This window comes from Melanostigma gelatinosum (assembly GCF_949748355.1).
Source record: "Melanostigma gelatinosum genome assembly, chromosome: 3".
Taxonomy (NCBI): domain Eukaryota; kingdom Metazoa; phylum Chordata; class Actinopteri; order Perciformes; family Zoarcidae; genus Melanostigma; species Melanostigma gelatinosum.
The window spans coordinates 9,456,817-9,475,412 of NC_136636.1; the positions used below are offsets into that span (position 1 = coordinate 9,456,817).

Consider the following 18,596-nt stretch of genomic DNA (forward strand, 5'->3'; position numbering starts at 1 on the left):
TGGAAAAACGGATTTTTTTGGATTGTATTAGGATCTTTTCCCTCTTTTTCCTGGATTATATTAGGATCTTTGCTCTTTTTCTGGATTATTTTAGGATATTTGCCTTCTTGTTTTCTGGATTATGTAAAGATATTCGTCCTATTTTTCTGGATTATATAGGACCCTTGCCTTATTGTTTCCTGGAGGTTTTAGGGTCTTTGCCCTCATTAATGACTGACAGGCCGAGACTGCTGGTTGTCCTGGTAACCTGTATACAGCAGCAGGCCATTGCAGAGCTAGTCTCGTGTAGTTTACAGCTAACGTTAACTATCTAACCTTTCTTTTTTTTAACTTTGTGTCGTTGTACTGTATTTTGACAGAGCTAGATTGCGGCGAAGACATTACAACGGACTCTTTTCTCAATGTCTATCAGTAACGCAGGAGCGACAATGAAAAAGGTAAATGACAGCTTTGTTTAGCTAGCTAACGCTAGCGTCATCAATCACTAACCTGACGATGATTTAGCAACGTTTTTCATTTGTTTTTGCGCACAGGGCGTACCTGCGCAGAAGGCAGCTTTACCTGGTGCAAAGCCAACCAAAGCTGCAGCTAAGAAAAAGGTGTGTGCACTTCCAAATCACAGAAACATGGGACCAACTTCCAGAAATGCCTGAAAGTTCAGAGTTTTAAACACATGTTGCAGCTTGACGTAACTTGTTTACCATTCCAGGATGAGGAAGAGGGAGCTGTGGATAACGGTGGTGGGATAACGGACGACTGGTTTCATGGGAAAGGACTCGTCAAGCCCCCAGATCAACTGGAGCTCACTGAGACTGTAAGAGATCTCCATTGCTCAGGTTTATGACAGGCTGTGTTTGGGGGAATTAGCTCAGACTCTACTGCTGTTGCTTAATTCTCTTTTTTCCCAAAACTAGAACAATTCATCATCATCTTTTAAACATTATTTTTGCAACCTTGGCCAAATGAGTCAGGCATGTGTACCCTGCGCTGCTATGTGCTCTGCTATATCTACAATGTTATCATTAGGAGCTGAATGAGGAAATCACAAGGATCCTGACTACAAACAACCCACACGCTCCACAAAATATTGTCCACTACAGCGTCAAGGTAATAAAGCTATATCGCTGTAGATGCATCACTGTAATATCACAAACAAACTAAACAGGTTTCCTCTGCTCGCTGTTCCTCACATCATTGCTCATTGTGTTTCCCAGGAACGTGCCTACAAGCCCATCGGTGTTGTGGATCACATGGCTGTTCTCTTCGAGTTGGAGGGCAGCCTCGTGCATCAAGATTCTGATGAGGCTCGTAGACTGAGGGCCAAGGGGGATCTCCCCAAGGGTAGCTCCTGAAACATGCTGCATTCTGTGTTTACAAATCACAGTCTTTGTTAGACATTCAAAGGCGAACATACTATTCTCTTCCATAACAACTGCACTCTGTGTTGCACAGTGTTTTGTGGTATGTGGTGATGTTTTCCTCCCTGGTGCAGTACGTGATTGGTGCCACAAGGTGTCCCTTTTAAACATGAGTCATACAATTGAAGACAAGGCTCAGAGTTTATACAGAAAAGAGTGACGTGTTTGTTTTCTTGACAGTCAAATCACGATTTCATGTTTCTAATGTGTCCAGAGACTGCAACGGTCGACACTGAAACAGAACCCGATGAGGAGAAACCGGACACCCTGGTGAGAGCACTGGTCTGTGTTGAACAGAATATTTTTATTTTTACCAAACTTGAGCTACAACTCTTTCCCCTGTTGGATTTCCACAGGGCACACTTGTAGAAGTGGATGACGCGGGAGAAGAGGACAGACCAGACAGTGCTGCCTCCAAAGCAGACATGGAGCCAAAAGCTTCGAGCCAGTTCAACCTCAGTGAGAGGGCCTCCCAGACCCTCAATAACCCACTGAGGGTAGGGAGGAGAATCTCAACACGCATCTTTTACGCAGTATAGTTGGGATATCTAACATTTCACAGAGGAAAGTTTGAATATTGGAGGGTATGAAAAACACGATATTGATGTATAATAAAATATTCATAGCCTAATGCCTGTTTTTTAATGTTCCTGTAGGAAAGAAGCTGCCAGACTGAACCTCCTCCATGCAGCATCTTTGCTGCCACTGCTAATCAGGTACTGAATTCCCCGACTTGTTTAAAGAGAGATGTTTCGGCCAGGCTTGTTGTCGCACTGGCGAGCATCAGTGAACATTTGCGCTCACATGGGCCGCCTGTAACGACTCTATTCTCTCTGCAGTGGGTGATCTACGATGCCTATGTGGAGGAGCTGCAGAAACAAGAAAGAAATAAAGAAAAGCAGAAAGCTGCGGCTTCAAAGAAAGATACTGACAAAAGCAAGAAGAAACCGATGCTGATGGAAACTCAGGTAAATAGAGTGCTCACCCTTTCCTAATTTTAACATGCATCTAACATCGTAGCACAGTTACATCTGATTACAATGCTGACTCATTTAGACGGTCCAAAGCATAACTTACAATCACGTCAAGATACGTCACGCTGGCCACAGTAATGTAATATCAGCAAAATCTATTCTTGTGTTTCCAACAAAATCGTGTCATGTTTCTGTTACAGAGCGATGACATCACCAAAGTGAGAAAGTCGGCCAAGATCTTGGAACGAATGGTCCATCAGAATATTTTTGATGACATAGCACAAGGTATGTTCAAGTGCATCTGTCAAAGTGACACACAATGATGAACTACGATCTGAAGTTGCTCCAGATTCTCTTCTCCCTGCTCGCCTTTCATGCCCTTTCAGATTTCAAATACTTTGAGGACGCATCTGATGCCTTCAGGGGCCAAGAGGGCACTCTTCTCCCGTTGTGGAAGTTTCAATATGACAAAGCCAAAGGACTGTCTGTCACTGCCCTCTGCTGGTAGGTTTGCTGAACAACACGTTCACTTAGAATGATGTTCATTATTATTCTCTGGGGGAATTTGTAGTCGCGACTGCCCTGCTGTCTAGATAAAGACGTCATTGATTGTATACCTCACTTATCAGTGTTTGCATTTCAAGGTTTGTACATCTCTCCTGCTGTTACAAGAAGGGCAGATGACTAATTGATGCACCTGTCCTCAACAGGAATAAGAAACATCAGGACCTTTTTGCCGTGGGAATGGGGTCGTGTAAGCAGTTAATGAGAATTCTCAAGTGATAAGTTGTGTTAGCATTTCTATTCTGAGATATTTGACCTGACCTTTCCTCCCGTCCCCGCTCCTCTCGCCCTCTGCTGGCCAGACGACTGCAGTAAGCAGGGACGTGGAATGCTTGTGCACTACTCATTGAAGAACTCTACCTTCCCGGAGTACATCTACCCCACAGACTCTGGCGTCCTGTGCCTCGACATCCACGAGCAGCATCCCCACCTGGTGGCGGTAGGCTTCTATGACGGCTGCGTGGCTGTCTACAACTTGAGAGAGAAGGGATTGGAGCCTGTGTATAAGAGTACAGCTAAGACTGGCAAGCACACGGACCCAGTCTGGCAGGTGAGAGGAGGGGGGGGGGGGGGCAAAGGTAGAGGTGATGGGAGTTCAGAGTGTGTATTTCGTTTTTCAGAGCTATCCCAAATCAGTTAGTTGGAAGTGTAAGCGGACTAATACGTTCTCAAACACCAGACATGCAGCCATGACCAGTTACGATACCCTACAAACCTGACAGAGAATTTCATGTTAGGTTAGAGAATTTCAACCATTTTCTTCTGTTTTCAATAGATTTATTTATTTATTCATTTTTATTCAGGTGCGCTGGCAGAAAGACGACATGGACAATAACCGCAATTTCTATTCCGTGTCATCTGATGGCCGAGTTGTGTCCTGGACACTCGTCAAGGTTAGCTGAGGCATTGTATTTATTCATCCTCTCTGTAACTAAGGTCATTATCTCAGTATAATTTAAATACAATGAAACTTTTGAGAGGCTAATTACATGTGTTTTGTGTCCACTCTGGATAAGTCTGCCTGTGTGATTGTTCACATTTGCAATCGTTTATGTTTGTTCTCATTTGAATATGTGTACAGTATATCTATGACTGCGTCACAGTGTGTTTGCATGCTTGCAGAATGAGCTGGTCTTCACAGACATTATCAGACTAAGTGGAGCCGTCTCTGAGGGGCCAGAAGGTGCACAGCAGCCTGGCATCGGTAAGATCTCCATCACTCACAATGTCAATTTGTGAACGTATGTAAGAATGTATGCAATTACAATACAGTTTTCACAGCTATTACTCATGCAAAGTGCTTACACAATACATGTCACCTGACATCAGATCAGATTTGACTGAGTCTGGTGCACCTGTCTGTAACAGTGCGTGTCTAATTTAAGTGCTTGATGCCTCCTGTCCACAGCCTGCGGTACAGCATTTGACTTCCACAAACAGATCGACTATCTCTTCCTTGTTGGCACCGAGGAGGGTAAAATACACAAGGTATGTATCCATGGCTTCTAAAATGACATTAAGCGTGTTGTCGACGTAACTCACCTCAGGGACGGGAATCATAGCATAACTTGTGATACGGTAACATCAAGATAAAGAACATTGGCAGGAACGAACATTGACAAATCTATGATACAAAACACATTACGGGACAATCATCTATAAATACATGACAATACAGTATGTGTGTGTGTAAAAACAGGACCCTATAAAATGGCTAAATAGTTTTTAAAGAACATGAATTCATAAGGTTCTGTGTCATTCACTTCATTGACATACTTTAAACTTTCATTCAGTGTAATCCCGTACTGATACAGATGTGTAGTAATATTTTAGCAGGTGATGTACATTCAATGAAAAGATGTTTCAGTCAATTGAACACGGGTGTCTTTTAATTAGCTGTCCTCCTCATTCCCTCTGTTTGAAGCTTCAGCATCAACATGTAGCTATTTGGTAGTATTCTACAACTATTATGCTGAGTATGACTTGATGTTTTAGTTTTTAGTTTCGCTTTAAAACAGAACCAGTTTCAGATAAACAGCAATACTAGATGGCAGTGTATCAATTATGCAGTGGCGCAACAGTGGAGCCACCCAGAGTGCATGTGAATGACCGCTGACAAAGGACCTAGACGAAAGAGGACAGACAACACGAGCCTTGAATCAAGATAATGTTTTAAGTTGGGCGAACATCCCGATGGAAGCTCAGTATTCCTGTCAAAATATGGTCAAAACAAAATGGCCAACCTCAGCAGGCAATTGGTCTGGGAGGGTCGTCAGCTCATCTAATTCACCTGGGCCTTGCCCACGGCTCACTCTGTCTCTTACTTATGCATCCCCACGACCATGACGACCCGTACCTCCCGACCACTGCCACCCTTCTTATCAGCTTTAATTCCCTCCACCCAGCCACCGTTTATCCCCAGGGCCAATTTAAAGGTGATAAAACAACCATTTAAACAGGGTCAGTGATAAATCTACTGGGCCCCTTTGACAGGCGACACTTTTCTCTAGCCCTGACCTAATGTACCTTTAAGCTGCTTTTAAATCCTATGGCTGTGTCCGGAATCACATACTTTGCACTACATGCCCAATACCTTTACTGTCGCTCAATATGTGGGAATAAACCGCATTATGTATCTCATGTGACCAAAAGATGATTTGTGAGAATCACGAAGGCTGAACTAGTCTTACACTTGAATTAAAGTGTTACAGATGTCATAGAACGTTCTCGTCTACATCATTGCACTGATATTTATGCTTTATTGATATTATATATCGTATATATAATATTTATCTTTTGCCAGTTTTAACCACAAAGCACTATGTATACATACAGAACCAAAGAAAATGTTTTTCGAACTTAACTTTGGTTCACTTGTTTACCTTTGAAAAGTCATTAAAAAATGCTGCTGATGTTGTGCAGCACAGCCTTATCCCTCAAATGTGTTTTCTTTCTACACCACCCCTAAATGACATTAGGATCATCTTGGGCCTTTACGCTGTCTGCCCTGAAAAACGGAAGCTCATTTAGTTTGAGGTGCACTTATAGATATCGTGCTGGGCTTGCACTCCAGAGGGTGCACACGCTAGGAAGTTCCTATTAAGTGTGTGTGTGTGTGTGTGTGTGTGTGTGTGTCCACGTGGCTCGTCGGGAGCCCGGCAGGCTTGACATTAAGCGTTTAATGAGCCTCCTTAAGCAGAGGCTCTCTCTGTCCACATCAGGCAGCTGCTAGTTGTTGGCTGGCCTCCCACCTCCTCTATGCTTTTCTTCCTCATCTTCTTGTTACCATCGGCAGAAAGACACTCATAAAAGTCTCAATCGTTTTCCGGTTTCCGACCGTGTCCTCATTCAATTCGAAACAGCTCAGTGACTAATGCACACATCATTGATATCGGCTGATGTTTATCAAATTAAATCTAGTGCTTGAGGGAAGAAGAAAGGGGGGGGGGGGGGTACTCAAAACGGCTTCTGTGTTAGTTCGTGCTACAGAAGGTTTCTCCAGGACAACACACACACACACACACACACACACAGGGTGCTTTTCAATATACTATCGTGTCTCCTCGGTTCCTTTCCTCACCTCCTCTTCTCATATCTTAGTCCCGCTCATAAGAGACGCGAGTGTAGGAGCCATGGAAGAGATGCGGGGAGAGAGGAGAGGAGGGGGAAGATGCTTAAACAAGATTTAATTCAAGATTTGATCAGTTTCCTTTCATATCAGACAAAGATTATCCTTGAATTCCTGACTGAGACAATCTGAAATGCAATAACATCCACGATTAAATTACTCATTCGTCTTAATCGTAATCAAACACTTTTAAAGCCTTTTTGATTGCATGTTGATAGCTTTGTGCTACAAGACACAATTCAGGTCACAAGTGAAGCAGCAGGCTGATTTGTCTACTTCCTGCGATGGCTGTGGCTTAGATACTTACTGGCTGTATATATAGGGACACACCATGGCTGCACTCCTGAGAAATCACTTCATATACACCTAACCCTCCTTGCAGACGTACGGGCAGACACACAGCCGGTACGTGTGATGAAATACGTTCTGTCTGTCACCTCAAGGTTCACTGGCACAGAAACCCCGGGAGAGGCCAGATTAAGAATCTTTCTCCTCGCTGCAGGAAACAATCAAGCTGTCAGTGCTTTGGAGAGCAACAGCTGTCTCCACAAGCTGTCCAGCTGTTTGATCTTAGATTGTCCAGTGAATGTCGAGCTCTGCTGCTGTAAACCTTATTCTGTCATTTGCAAACAAACTGTAAACGTGTCGGGCAATTCAACATTGAAGCAGAGAAGCTTACATTGTTCTCTTTGCGTTAAAACGGGCAAGTATATTTGACTTCAAGCCTTTCTCCAATCAGCGATGTCACGGCAAGACTTTTCCATCCGCTTTTGATCATGTGCTCAGATATATAAAGCATTCTCAAGAAATATTTTCATTTTTCATCGTTGCGGAGTCTAAACTAACCTTCTTTAGGAGTGGTTTAACAACTGCAGTTTTTATGGCTTGTGGGAAGACACCTGAAAGAAGGGATGTGTTTACAATTTGTAAGAGATCAGTGGTCATGCAGTTTGAAATATTTTTGAAAAAGTGTGTTGGTAGAATATCCAAGCAGCAGGAGGATGACTTCAGATGTTGTATTTTGGGGTTCTAAGAGTTCCTTAGAAAACAAAAGTAGATTACAAATTCAAGTTAAAAGTTAAAAAAAAAAATGTTTTCCTTCTGTTTACGAGTCACAAATACCTTTGTCGCGTCATACTGATGTCTAGTTAGGCCTCTTTTTTCTTTTATTCCCACACAATTTGTTTTTACGAACCATAATATAGAAACACTAATAACAGTTTGAAGCTGAGTGGGAACGGTGTTACCACAGAAACTTTAATTTAATACTGGACTGGTGCGCTATCACAAGGTATTTTAAAGAAAAATCTGTGTTTATACCATCAACTTTGGCCCAAATCAAGACTGATATTTGCCTTGATGCCTTTATTCTCTAGTGCTCCAAAACGTACTCAAGCCAGTTCCTGGAGACGTATGATGCCCACAGCATGGCAGTGGAGGCAATAAGGTGGAACCACTTCCACCCGAAGGTTTTCATCTCTTGCAGTTCAGACTGGACCGTCAAGATCTGGGACCATACCATCAAGTAGGAAAACTGAAAGAGAAAGAGTGAAACGTGCAGCTACTGTAGATATTTTATCACTCTACACACTGTATATTGTATCACAGCTATAGGAATTATATATATATATATATATATATATATATATATATATATATATATATATATATATATATATATATATATATATATATATATATATATATATATTCTATTTTGTCTATATGTTATGTTTCAGCATTATTCAGGTAAAATACCTGTCTGGAAGAAGATGAATGATACATTTGTTATTTATACCTCATGGGAATTAAGTGTCGTGGTTAGTTACAGAATAGTAACTGTAACTTTATACAGTATTTATATTTTCATGGTTATCAACATCACAAATTCTCTGTGTTCGGATGTCTATGTGCATTCAGAGACAATATAATCAGCATTCCTGTCACCCTTCCTTTATATTACAGTATATTGGTCTTTATTACCTTGTACTCACATTGCGTCATGTTCCTTGCTTATTTGACTAACCCACAGTGCCGCCCACTTCTTGTCAGCTCAGGCAGCTCGACTGAATAATGATAGTAATCATCCTCCCATAATGAGAGACAAGGTTTTCAAGAATGATCCATAACACCCCATGGATGTAGTTTCCAGGTCTATAGATCTGTATATAGATGAGGCTGTGTGTGTGTGTGTGGCCGTATTTTACATTCAAAAAGCACTAATTTGAATAAATTGTGCTTTGTCAGCACTCCAATGTTCACATTTGATCTGAATGCAGCTGTTGGTGACGTTGCCTGGGCTCCATACTCCTCCACTGTATTCGCTGCCGTCACAACAGATGGAACGGTAAGTGTCCGCCTAAACTTACATTTTGCAGCCCTCAGCTTGACATAGAAGTTTAGCAGTTCATACGTATGCCTGTTTGGGCCTGTAGAGTACTCTGGTTCAAGCCACAGTGCATGTTCTCGCTTAGATTTATTAAGAAGCTCACAGCATTGATTTGTACATTGAAGTGTTTTACGTTTATATGCAGAATAGCCTATAGGCAATTGAGTTTGTTCAAACACGGTTTCATGTGACTAAGGCGGGCTCCTGCCAGTGGTGATTGATTCCAGCCAAAAGTCATTTCCGTGGATGCCTTGTTGCTTATCTTCGCATCTTTTCTTAGTATGGCTTCAAGCTGTCCCCATCTGTTTGTCTTCGCGCCAGCCTGCACCATGCTATGAAAGTCCAGAGTGTTGTGTCTGACACATTTCCTGTCCAGTGTGCCAAGTGAAGTCGAGTGAGAATGATAAAAAAGGAAAGGAGAGCTGAGCTATTTGAGAGACACCGTATGTGATAGTGTGTGTGTGTGTGTGTGTGTGTGTGTTTCCCGTCCTTTCCAATGCCAGAGTTCAGTCCCCATAGGCTCAATACATACTATAGTGTACCGATGATTCCCCAAAATATTTCATAACCAAACATTAGTCTTGATTAGATGTGGAAGAGAAGAAACATGGGATTGTTTACCAAATTCACAACCACAAATGAAATGTCCCCTCATAGTACACAAGCTAAATGGCTATATGTATACAGACAGATTATTAAACGCAGTATAAAATCAGCAGTTTTTTTTAGAAATTGTATACATCCTCTACAGAGAAAAGAAAGAAATGAAATGACTGCTAGAAAGCATATTAAATCTCAGTCCTGTAATTTATCCTCTGAAACTAGATCAAAAGCACTTTCAGCAGCTATTAAAAAACTCATTAAAAGCTCATCAGTTGGCATACACTTTACGAGCACAATATCCTCTCCTCTCTACGCAGCGGGAAGGACAAGAATATTAAGTTGGAGTCGATCAAGGTCAGAGTGCTGATCCTCAGTGTGCTGAACTCAAATGTGATTTTAAGCATGTGCTTGCTTAGACTTTGTGAGCTTGTGATGTTATATAGATATTATATTCGTGTTTGCTGTAATGCCACATTTCGAAGGTGTAAATGTCATCTGTAAACTGAGGGACGGGGCTGTGCAGAATTAACTGTATCCACTAAATAATCATCGTACATTCAGTTCCAAAGCGAGGCTGAACGTGCTCTTCGGTCACTGTCACATTTTGAAGCATGGCAGAATATTGTCCGAATTTCCACATTCACTGGTGCGGTCGTATCGTGTATGATGTTAGTCGGCATGATTTGCAGTATACGTTGTTGTTTTCTGAGTGTCTGATAGAGCTTGAGTGACTCAGCATGAGCTGTGCGCCCCCTGACGTGTGTTTTCTGTTGATGAAAACCTGGCCTGCTGCTGCTGCTGCCACACTGCAAAATGTCAAATGTGTGTGTGTGCGTTTGTTCGTGCGTGTGTGCGTACATGTGTTCATGAGGATAATGACTTGCCTGGCAAGCTGAGGTGTAGAACTGACACTGAGTTGTGCAGTGCAAACAAATATCTCTTGGTTCTCTCTGTCACTGCCTCTCCATCTGAGGTGCCAAATGAGGAATTAAAGTGTCAGGATGAAATAATGAGAAGTCCAAGCTTATCCTCCAGTGATTAGATTCCAAATCCATATTTGCTCTGTGTGCAGCTCTTCTTAACCTTCTGCACATGGACTGCTTAATATTTCAGTTAGAATACCTGCATCAGCTCATGCTCGGTTTTTTAGATCTGATACAACAACATCAGCCTTAAGCAATAAAAACTGCCTCGATAATATAACAATTTGATATTTTAAAATCAAGTCAAATGAATATGTGCTACCGCGTAGGTTTAATAAATTATAGGCAATCATTTCAACACAGGAAAATGTATCTTGTGTGAATTACAAATCAGTGTGTACTGCAATCAGGTATGACTAATGTTACATTTGTGCTCATATATCAAAAGCGAAAACACACTGCAGATAATGGCTGAAGTGATGGAGGTTACAGAAAGTCATACCCTGGTAGAATATGATGATTGGTTGTGACTGTGGTGCTTAACGTGGTGTTGGTACACATACACGGTGTGACCAACAGCCCGGGCTCAGTCATATTTCTGGTAAAAGGAGTGGGCCGTGCTCTGCAGTGGGTTTATTCGTTGCCGGACAGATTGTCTGAATGCACTTATACGCTGAAAAAAGAATGTCTGTGATCTGGATAATGATGCTTCTGGTTTTGTATGCCAGCACACAGCGGCTGTGGCTCAACGGTAGACCGGGTCGTCCTCTAATCGTAAGATCGGTTGTTGGGTCCCCCGGCGACTCACGTCCACGTGTCGAAGTGCGGATTGTCGGCATCGGTGTTTGAGTGTGCGTGACTGTGCATTAGTTTAGATCTGATGGCAGGTAGCACTTGTGATGGCAGCCTCTGTGTATGGGTGTGTGTGTGTGAATGTTGACATGCACGCTATAAATGGAAGTCCATTCACCATTGACATACATACACACATACTGACAGAAGTGCACACACTTTGCACCAGATGTTCAGCAACAGATCTAGCCTTCAGAATCTTCAGACATGATGTCCGTCCTCCAGCCTAAATACTGCTGGTCAATACGATGGGTCAGTTTTTAGTGTTGGTGGTGATGCCAAATTCTTGAAATCTCAGTTCAGAGGGTCAGAACTGTAACAAACAAAAGATTTATAAACAACACATTTATTCTTTTGATTACTCGTCTTTTTCAGGTTCATGTCTTTGACCTCAGCGTCAACAAATATGAGGCCATCTGCCAGCAGTCGGTGGTGGCCAAAAAGACCAAGCTGACTCACATTGAGTTTAATCCCATCCATCCTATCATCACTGTGGGTGATGACCGAGGCTCTGTCAGCAGCCTCAAACTCTCCCCCAACCTCCGCAAGAAACCCATGGTAAGAATCTAATCGAGTTGCAAGAGAGGGAATTGTTTGAGCTAATTTGCTCCAAAGCTATGCCCATTTGAATCCTTCCAAATGCAGCTGCTTTACCGTTCCGTGTTTCTTTTCTCTTGCTGCTTTGTCTTCATAACGAGGCTCTATTGGCACATCCGAATGGAGCTTGTCCACATTACAAATTGAATACCTTTCAGCACGATGGAGCAGTGTGTTCTGCATTGTTCCCATTGCATTTGAATGGCTTATTGTGCTCTTGCCCCTGCTTTGGATGGTAACAGCTAATCGAATGGGTGTTATCAGCGTCATAGGTGTCGGTTAGATGGGGCCTGCTACACCTACTAGTAGGTTCAGAGAGCTGTTATCATGTGTTCGATCACCGATACAAAAACACGAAGACGCACTGACCTCGTTTCACTGCAATAATTATGAAGGGAATTAAGGTGGAAGTGAGGTGATGGAGTAGAGCGATAAAATGATGGATGTATAAAGAGACTGGAGGCAGCGCCCCGTTCATTCCTATGAAAGTTTCTCAGTGGCACAGTTTAGAGTTTAGAATTCAGTGGAAAATACCCGGATGTTCTGGCAGTCACCTACATAAGGGGCCCATGAGGGGCGATGGATGGGTCAAACATTCACGGGACTTTCACCTGGAGGACCATTGTTTGAGTCCTGTGTGAAACCATAAGTCACTTGCATTAGTGATCACTTATCACTTGATAGTGATGACCGCTGATGAAGCCCATTGAAATCAGATCAGCTGATAACATTCAAAATGGGTGTTTCTTTCACCTTATACACCATCTTATCTGTAAATGATCTGAATGCATGTCTGCCCTTTTGTATTATTGTTCCTTTGCATGAGTCCTGACCTCGAACTAAGAAAATATTCTTCAAGAAAAGAAAGCTGAAATATATTTTGGATTCAAAACAACTTTTTGTTTACAGTAAAACTAAATTCCACTATACTCCATTCACAATTGATGAGTCACTGAGGGCTCTGTTGCCAGCCAGTGACAGTGGTTAATGAGCTGTGGAGTAATCACAGCGGCCCTACTAAACACAGGAGGAAACCTAATGGCACGCTGAGTCACAACACTTTAGCCAGGGCCCATTTATAGAGTCCGCTCCGCCACCTCTCCAGCCTTTTCTTTTGTGCTCCTTTGTGTTGGCCACATCGGTGCATGTAAACTCGAAAAAAACATTGTCATGACCAGAGTAATACATATTTATTTCACAACGCATTTGTGTGTATTATACACTGCAATGTAGTGCCTGGGTGCAACACGCATCAACAATTCTCATTCAAACACTCGCATAACACAGTTTGAATGAGTACAACATATCAACACACACACACACACACACACATCCAGTGGTACCTCATTAGCCTCAGACCTCAGACTGTAGCCCTAAAGCCTACAATTGGGGAGTAATTGTATAGTTAAGCGCCACTGACTGCGGTCAACACCCACAGCAAAGGTTATCAGTAATAATATGTCTTGTAAAATTGGCACTGCAGCCCTCTAAAACTTGCACAATGGGCATGGTGGCCCATTGAAATACCCCAAAATGCTGTAAGGCTGTCGGCGCAGTCCAACTTCTTGGCTCATTTACTCTCACCATAAAATTCCACTTAACCTCTGTTTGTCTTGCAGTGCACCTCGAAATGAGTTAATTGTTTGGGGGCTTCTAAAATGAGAGGTCAAATGTCAGAACTCTGACTTTAAGTGTCAGAAAACAAAAGGTTTACCGCAGGATGTTCTAGAATGCTCTGTTGTGCTGAAGTGTGCCGTTATTTCCCCGTTGTAAGTCTGAGGGCAACCATCAGTAAGAGGCAGTGTCAGGTGTGCCTGTTGTTATGCTGTACACACACACACAGAACTCTATAGAACTGTGGATACGTGGTGTTATCCTGGAGAAAGAGAACGTTCATGCAGGCTTCTCTTTCTCGTTGAATCTGGTCTGAAAGTGTTTCATAATTCACATCATGCATATTAGGTACCCGAAAGTCCACGTTCTAGTCAACTTTAGACACACGCGGCAACTGTTCATCACTTTTAGATGAGCACTTAGCATCAAATTACCCCCCGTCTGTGTTCAACACAACGCACTCTTCTGGTCAGCATGAATGCGCATCTCATCTGTTCTCTTCTCTTTCGTTGTCGCCCACATAATAAAGTGTAATATAAAAGCAGCATTGTGCAATATTCTGTAATTGTCTATTAATCCCGATTATCTCCCAGAACATAACGCCGATCACAGCGTTTACATCTGTATTCATGTTGAATGCTAGAGAATGAGCAGACACAAGTCTTGGATTTGTTTTTTCTGCTGCAGTAAGCAAGCCAGCAAGGAATTTAGGAAATAAATCAGAACACATGTTGACATCTTGAGAGAAGATGATTTGATATTGATTTTGATTATACTTTTGAACAGCCTTTGTCTCCACTACGGAGGAAGCTTTATTGAGCCATTAATCGTGGCAGAGATATTATGTTGCATCGAGATTTGATGCTCATTCATTTCGGGGGCGCAGCTGTCTGTCTGGACCATCATTGTGTCAACATTGCAGACTAAAATATATACATATTTTAGTATGCATACACGTCGTTTTATCCCTCACGTTGTCATTCTTCAATGCAAAAATACTACACACACAATAGATGATTATATTAGCATTACATAGCAGCCATTATGGGATGTCATATTAGGAAAAGCACTCGTGTGTCTAATAACATTAATGATAGCTGCATTCCATTGTGGTCCTGGTAGCCTGCCTCTCTGCAAAAGCAAATCAATATAAATGACCTCTTTGTTCATGAAAGTAATAAAAGTCCATATCCAGTAAGTTGTAATATCATTATATAAATGTCATGAAATAATATAGACATTCTAAGACTTGATAATGATGGGCCCGTCCTTCAGCTTCATGTCTTCAAACAACATCACAACATGGTGGAAAGAAATGACTGTAGAATGGATTATTATGACCTCTTTGCTGCTATTGACTTAACATCCATTTCAGTTCATGTCTGATTGTTTTCTCCTCTGGTTAACTGCCTGCACTGCTGGGTTTGTGGTCGCCCTAAGTGCTTGGTAAGCAAAATATAATTTACAAGTTTTCTCTCTCACTCTGTGTGTGTGTCTGTGCTTGTGTGTGTGCGTGTGCGTGTGCGTGTGCGTGTGTGTAGGCCAAGAAGGGTCAGGTGCAGCCGAAGGGTCCAGAAGTGGAAGTACCCAAGATGGAGGAGCTCCTCAGTCTGCTCAGGGAACCAGAGCACCGCACTGCTTAACGCGGCCGCTGAGGTCACTTTTAGATGAGCACTTAGCATCAAATGACCCCCGTCCGTGTTCAACGCACTGTTCTGTTCAGCATGAATGTGTTCATCTCATCTGTTCTCTTCGCATTCTTTGTTGCCCACAAAATCGCAAGTGGCACTGTCAATATGAAAGCAGCATTGTGCAATATTTTGTCACTGTCTATTAATCCCAATTAACTCCCAGAACATACCGCCGATCACAGCGTTTACATCTGTATTCATGTCGAATACAAATGTAAACGCGGCCGCTGAGGCTCCCAACACAACAACATGATACAATCTTTTATTCTTGTTCGTTAAAAAAAAAAACATGTCTTTTGCTCAGTGTGTGCAACCGTAAACACCATCAACATAACAACGAAAATATTTCTATGTCTTTATTCAAAATGCTTTTTGTTTGATCTCTCTTTAGCTGTTAATAAATGATTCCGTTTCATTTATCAATGCATTTATTTATACTGCAGTACATAATACATGTTAAACAGGCAACATTACAATTCCATAAGCTAAAAAGTCATAAGGACGAGTTATTGCAAGCGAACGGGGAGTTAAATGAGCGTAATAGATTTATCATTCATGGACCGTATCCAGACGACTTATCTTGGCTGGCACACGCCGTCCAGGGCTGAGATAGAAGCATTTTAATACTTTAATACATTACTTCATCTCCACAACTTTAGTGAGAGAGGGGCGGCTCAGCAGGCTTCCGACAATGCGGCACAAATGATTGTGGCCACACTCAAAGAAAATGAATCATGGCAGAGTCTGTTATTAAGTATTTTCATCTATTTAATTCTATTGAAATACTCATATTTTCAAAAAATATGTTTGTTCAAATTCCTTAAAATCAGCATGAATCTGTTATTATTTTAACAACAATTAAATTGAATCGGTTGAAACGTATGAATATGGTTTGAATATGGCTCGTTGTGAAACAAGCAAGATTCATGAGATTGGTTTACATATACACTACGGGGAATGGAATCGTTCAGAAGCGGGAGTGACACTGGCTTTGTCGGCCATCTTACCTCAGAGCAACCTGCAGCCTGGATTATAACAGGTAAACTACATCTGCTCTCATCTTATATAATCTCCCCGTTATCTGTGTATGTACATGTTTTATGAGTGCAGTTGACATCGTGGCACGCCATTATCGATACATTGACGGTCATTTTTGTCTCGTCAGCTTGCCAACTCGCACTTGTTGTAACAAATAACAACTAACTTTAGACTTAGCTATTTTTTCTTCCTCTTTTGTTTCGTGGGAAGTTTTGAAAAATGTTGCATTATTTTACATATGTACATTGAATGATTATGTCATGATATAAACAGTGGGCCTTGAGAATTTTGAACATCACAATGTGACCATCATGGGGACACAGCTCATTGTTCTCTGTGTTTATCCTCCAGGACAGCGGGACAACAGAGGCTGTGTCGGTGATTGCACAGACAACGATGGGCATCTACGTCTTTCGGGGGGAGGGCGCCGGTCCTCCAGAAGAGCCTAAAGATACTGCCGTTGTACTTGAAGTCATTGACGTTTTTGCAAAACCTACCAAGTGTCACCCTTGGATGTGTAATACTTTCCGGACTGATTTATGCGCTCAACTTCAGCTACCCCAAGGACCTCAAGTGCACATTTGAAGTGTTTCAGAAAATCCTGATGGAACTGGACTCCACCAAGCTTTCACCAAAAGTGCAAGCACTGGAAATGAAGAGGCTCCAATGATTGAGTAATTGTGATTTGTAACTGTTTGTATCTGTTTTTATGCTTCTTGGATAATAAATCCATTTGATTTTTAATTGAACCTGCTGTTGTGTTTTGGAGGCGATTGAGACAGCGTGTTTCTGTAGAATATTTAAATGACTTACTCCTTACTCTGCGTTACTGGAAGATATTGTAAAGTTTAAAATACACATCTTTTAACTCTACAACACGCCTTGTTGAGTCTGAAGTTGCAGCACTGGCGATACAGGTTCAATTCCTAAGTATTGATCATTTGTAGGGGGGTAAATGTGGGCAGTTTCTTTTCGTGATCTGTAGAATTCCACGTGATTGATATCTCTGTATGTACGTGCATCCATGTGATTCAGTCCAGAGCGAGTGGGCCATCACGTACAGCCACAAGCAGATGTCAGTGTGAGGGCCGCATTGAAGAGGACACAAATCTCGACAAAGCCTCTCGAGTCCTTATGTAACACCCTCAGCCAGGCGCTATGCCTCACAGATCGCTGTTTTTTATGAGTGACAATGACACGCACACTCCACACAGGCTGAAGTCCTTGTTTTCAGCGATATACAGGTGTTGTCTTTTTTTCCCCCGGAGAGAGTAAGGAGAGGATATATTTAGAAACCTCCAACAACAGGCCAGCCGCTCTTTGTGCACTGAACCTTCCACTCTCTCTGTCTTTGTGTGACCTGCATCCCTCCTTGTGGCCTTGTCCTTTCCCTCTCAGTATGTGTGTGTCTGTGCTAAACATTCACATCCACAAGTGACAGCTGCTTAAAAATAGTCAACTCACTTCGCCACAATCCATCCTCGCTATCTCTGGGAGGCTCAGACATTTCTGCCATCAGACCGGCAGCTGGCGTTAAAAACAGCGAAGGACGAGTCCGATTGTTGCTTGCACTCAGCCCCTGTGCTCGCTCAGTACCCTCTCCAGCGGAGGAGTGCACGGTGGTCGTCGCTCCTCGCTGCATTTGACTCATCCCTCTGCAGTCAGGAGGTCAACGGGCACTTGAGCTCGTTCACCTGCTGGGCTTCTCCTTCACTCGGAGCCAACACCGGCAGCCTCGCCTGGCTGGACGGGACCCCGCAGGCTCGGTAGAGGACCAGACAGAGGAGAAGGAGGAGGATGGCGACTAACGTGTTGCAGGCGATGGCCACCAACGCAGCTGTGGACAGTCCTGTCATTCTCTCTTCAGATTCCATAATGAAGACTGGACTGCAGCTTCCCGTGTTGATCAACTTGGATGATAGGTTTTTAAGTTGGTTCCATGATGTCTTCAGTTCACCATTATGGAATGAGGGAGTCTTGATGTAAGACTTATTTGTAGAAGCTTGAATCCATATGATTATGATTACTCATGTCCATTTGTAGTTAAATGCCTTAGGTATTGTGAGGCAAAAAAAATCAACATGTATTGTGACTGTAAAAGGGGCACGATGCACATTTTGTTCTGCTGATTATTTAGATTGGACAACAGCAGGGAAGTCTGCCTGTACCTCGCACTGCAGCGATGACCGTTAACTCCTCAAGGCTCCTTTTGTCTCTCTTTAGCTTCTTTAGGGTGACACACCACCACTCCACCATACGGATGAGCCTCGTGGCATTTTTATGAGATCATCAAGAGATTGCAACT

General features: G+C 42.5%; 1 protein-coding gene across 1 annotated transcript; it reads left to right on the forward strand.

The window, feature by feature from the left end:
- Positions 1-428: 428 nt before the first annotated feature.
- dnai1.2 (dynein, axonemal, intermediate chain 1, paralog 2) lies at positions 429-15,582 on the forward strand (the record flags this gene model as incomplete). Its single annotated transcript, XM_079266048.1, has 20 exons — positions 429-437; positions 534-599; positions 710-814; positions 1,027-1,107; positions 1,215-1,341; positions 1,633-1,688; positions 1,775-1,915; positions 2,075-2,134; positions 2,258-2,386; positions 2,593-2,677; positions 2,779-2,896; positions 3,103-3,146; positions 3,259-3,506; positions 3,760-3,849; positions 4,079-4,160; positions 4,365-4,444; positions 7,961-8,109; positions 8,832-8,931; positions 11,727-11,909; positions 15,104-15,582. 20 exons carry the CDS (start codon positions 429-431, stop codon positions 15,203-15,205), a joined length of 2,055 nt encoding a protein of 684 aa, XP_079122174.1. The 3' UTR covers positions 15,206-15,582.
- Positions 15,583-18,596: the final 3,014 nt, after the last annotated feature.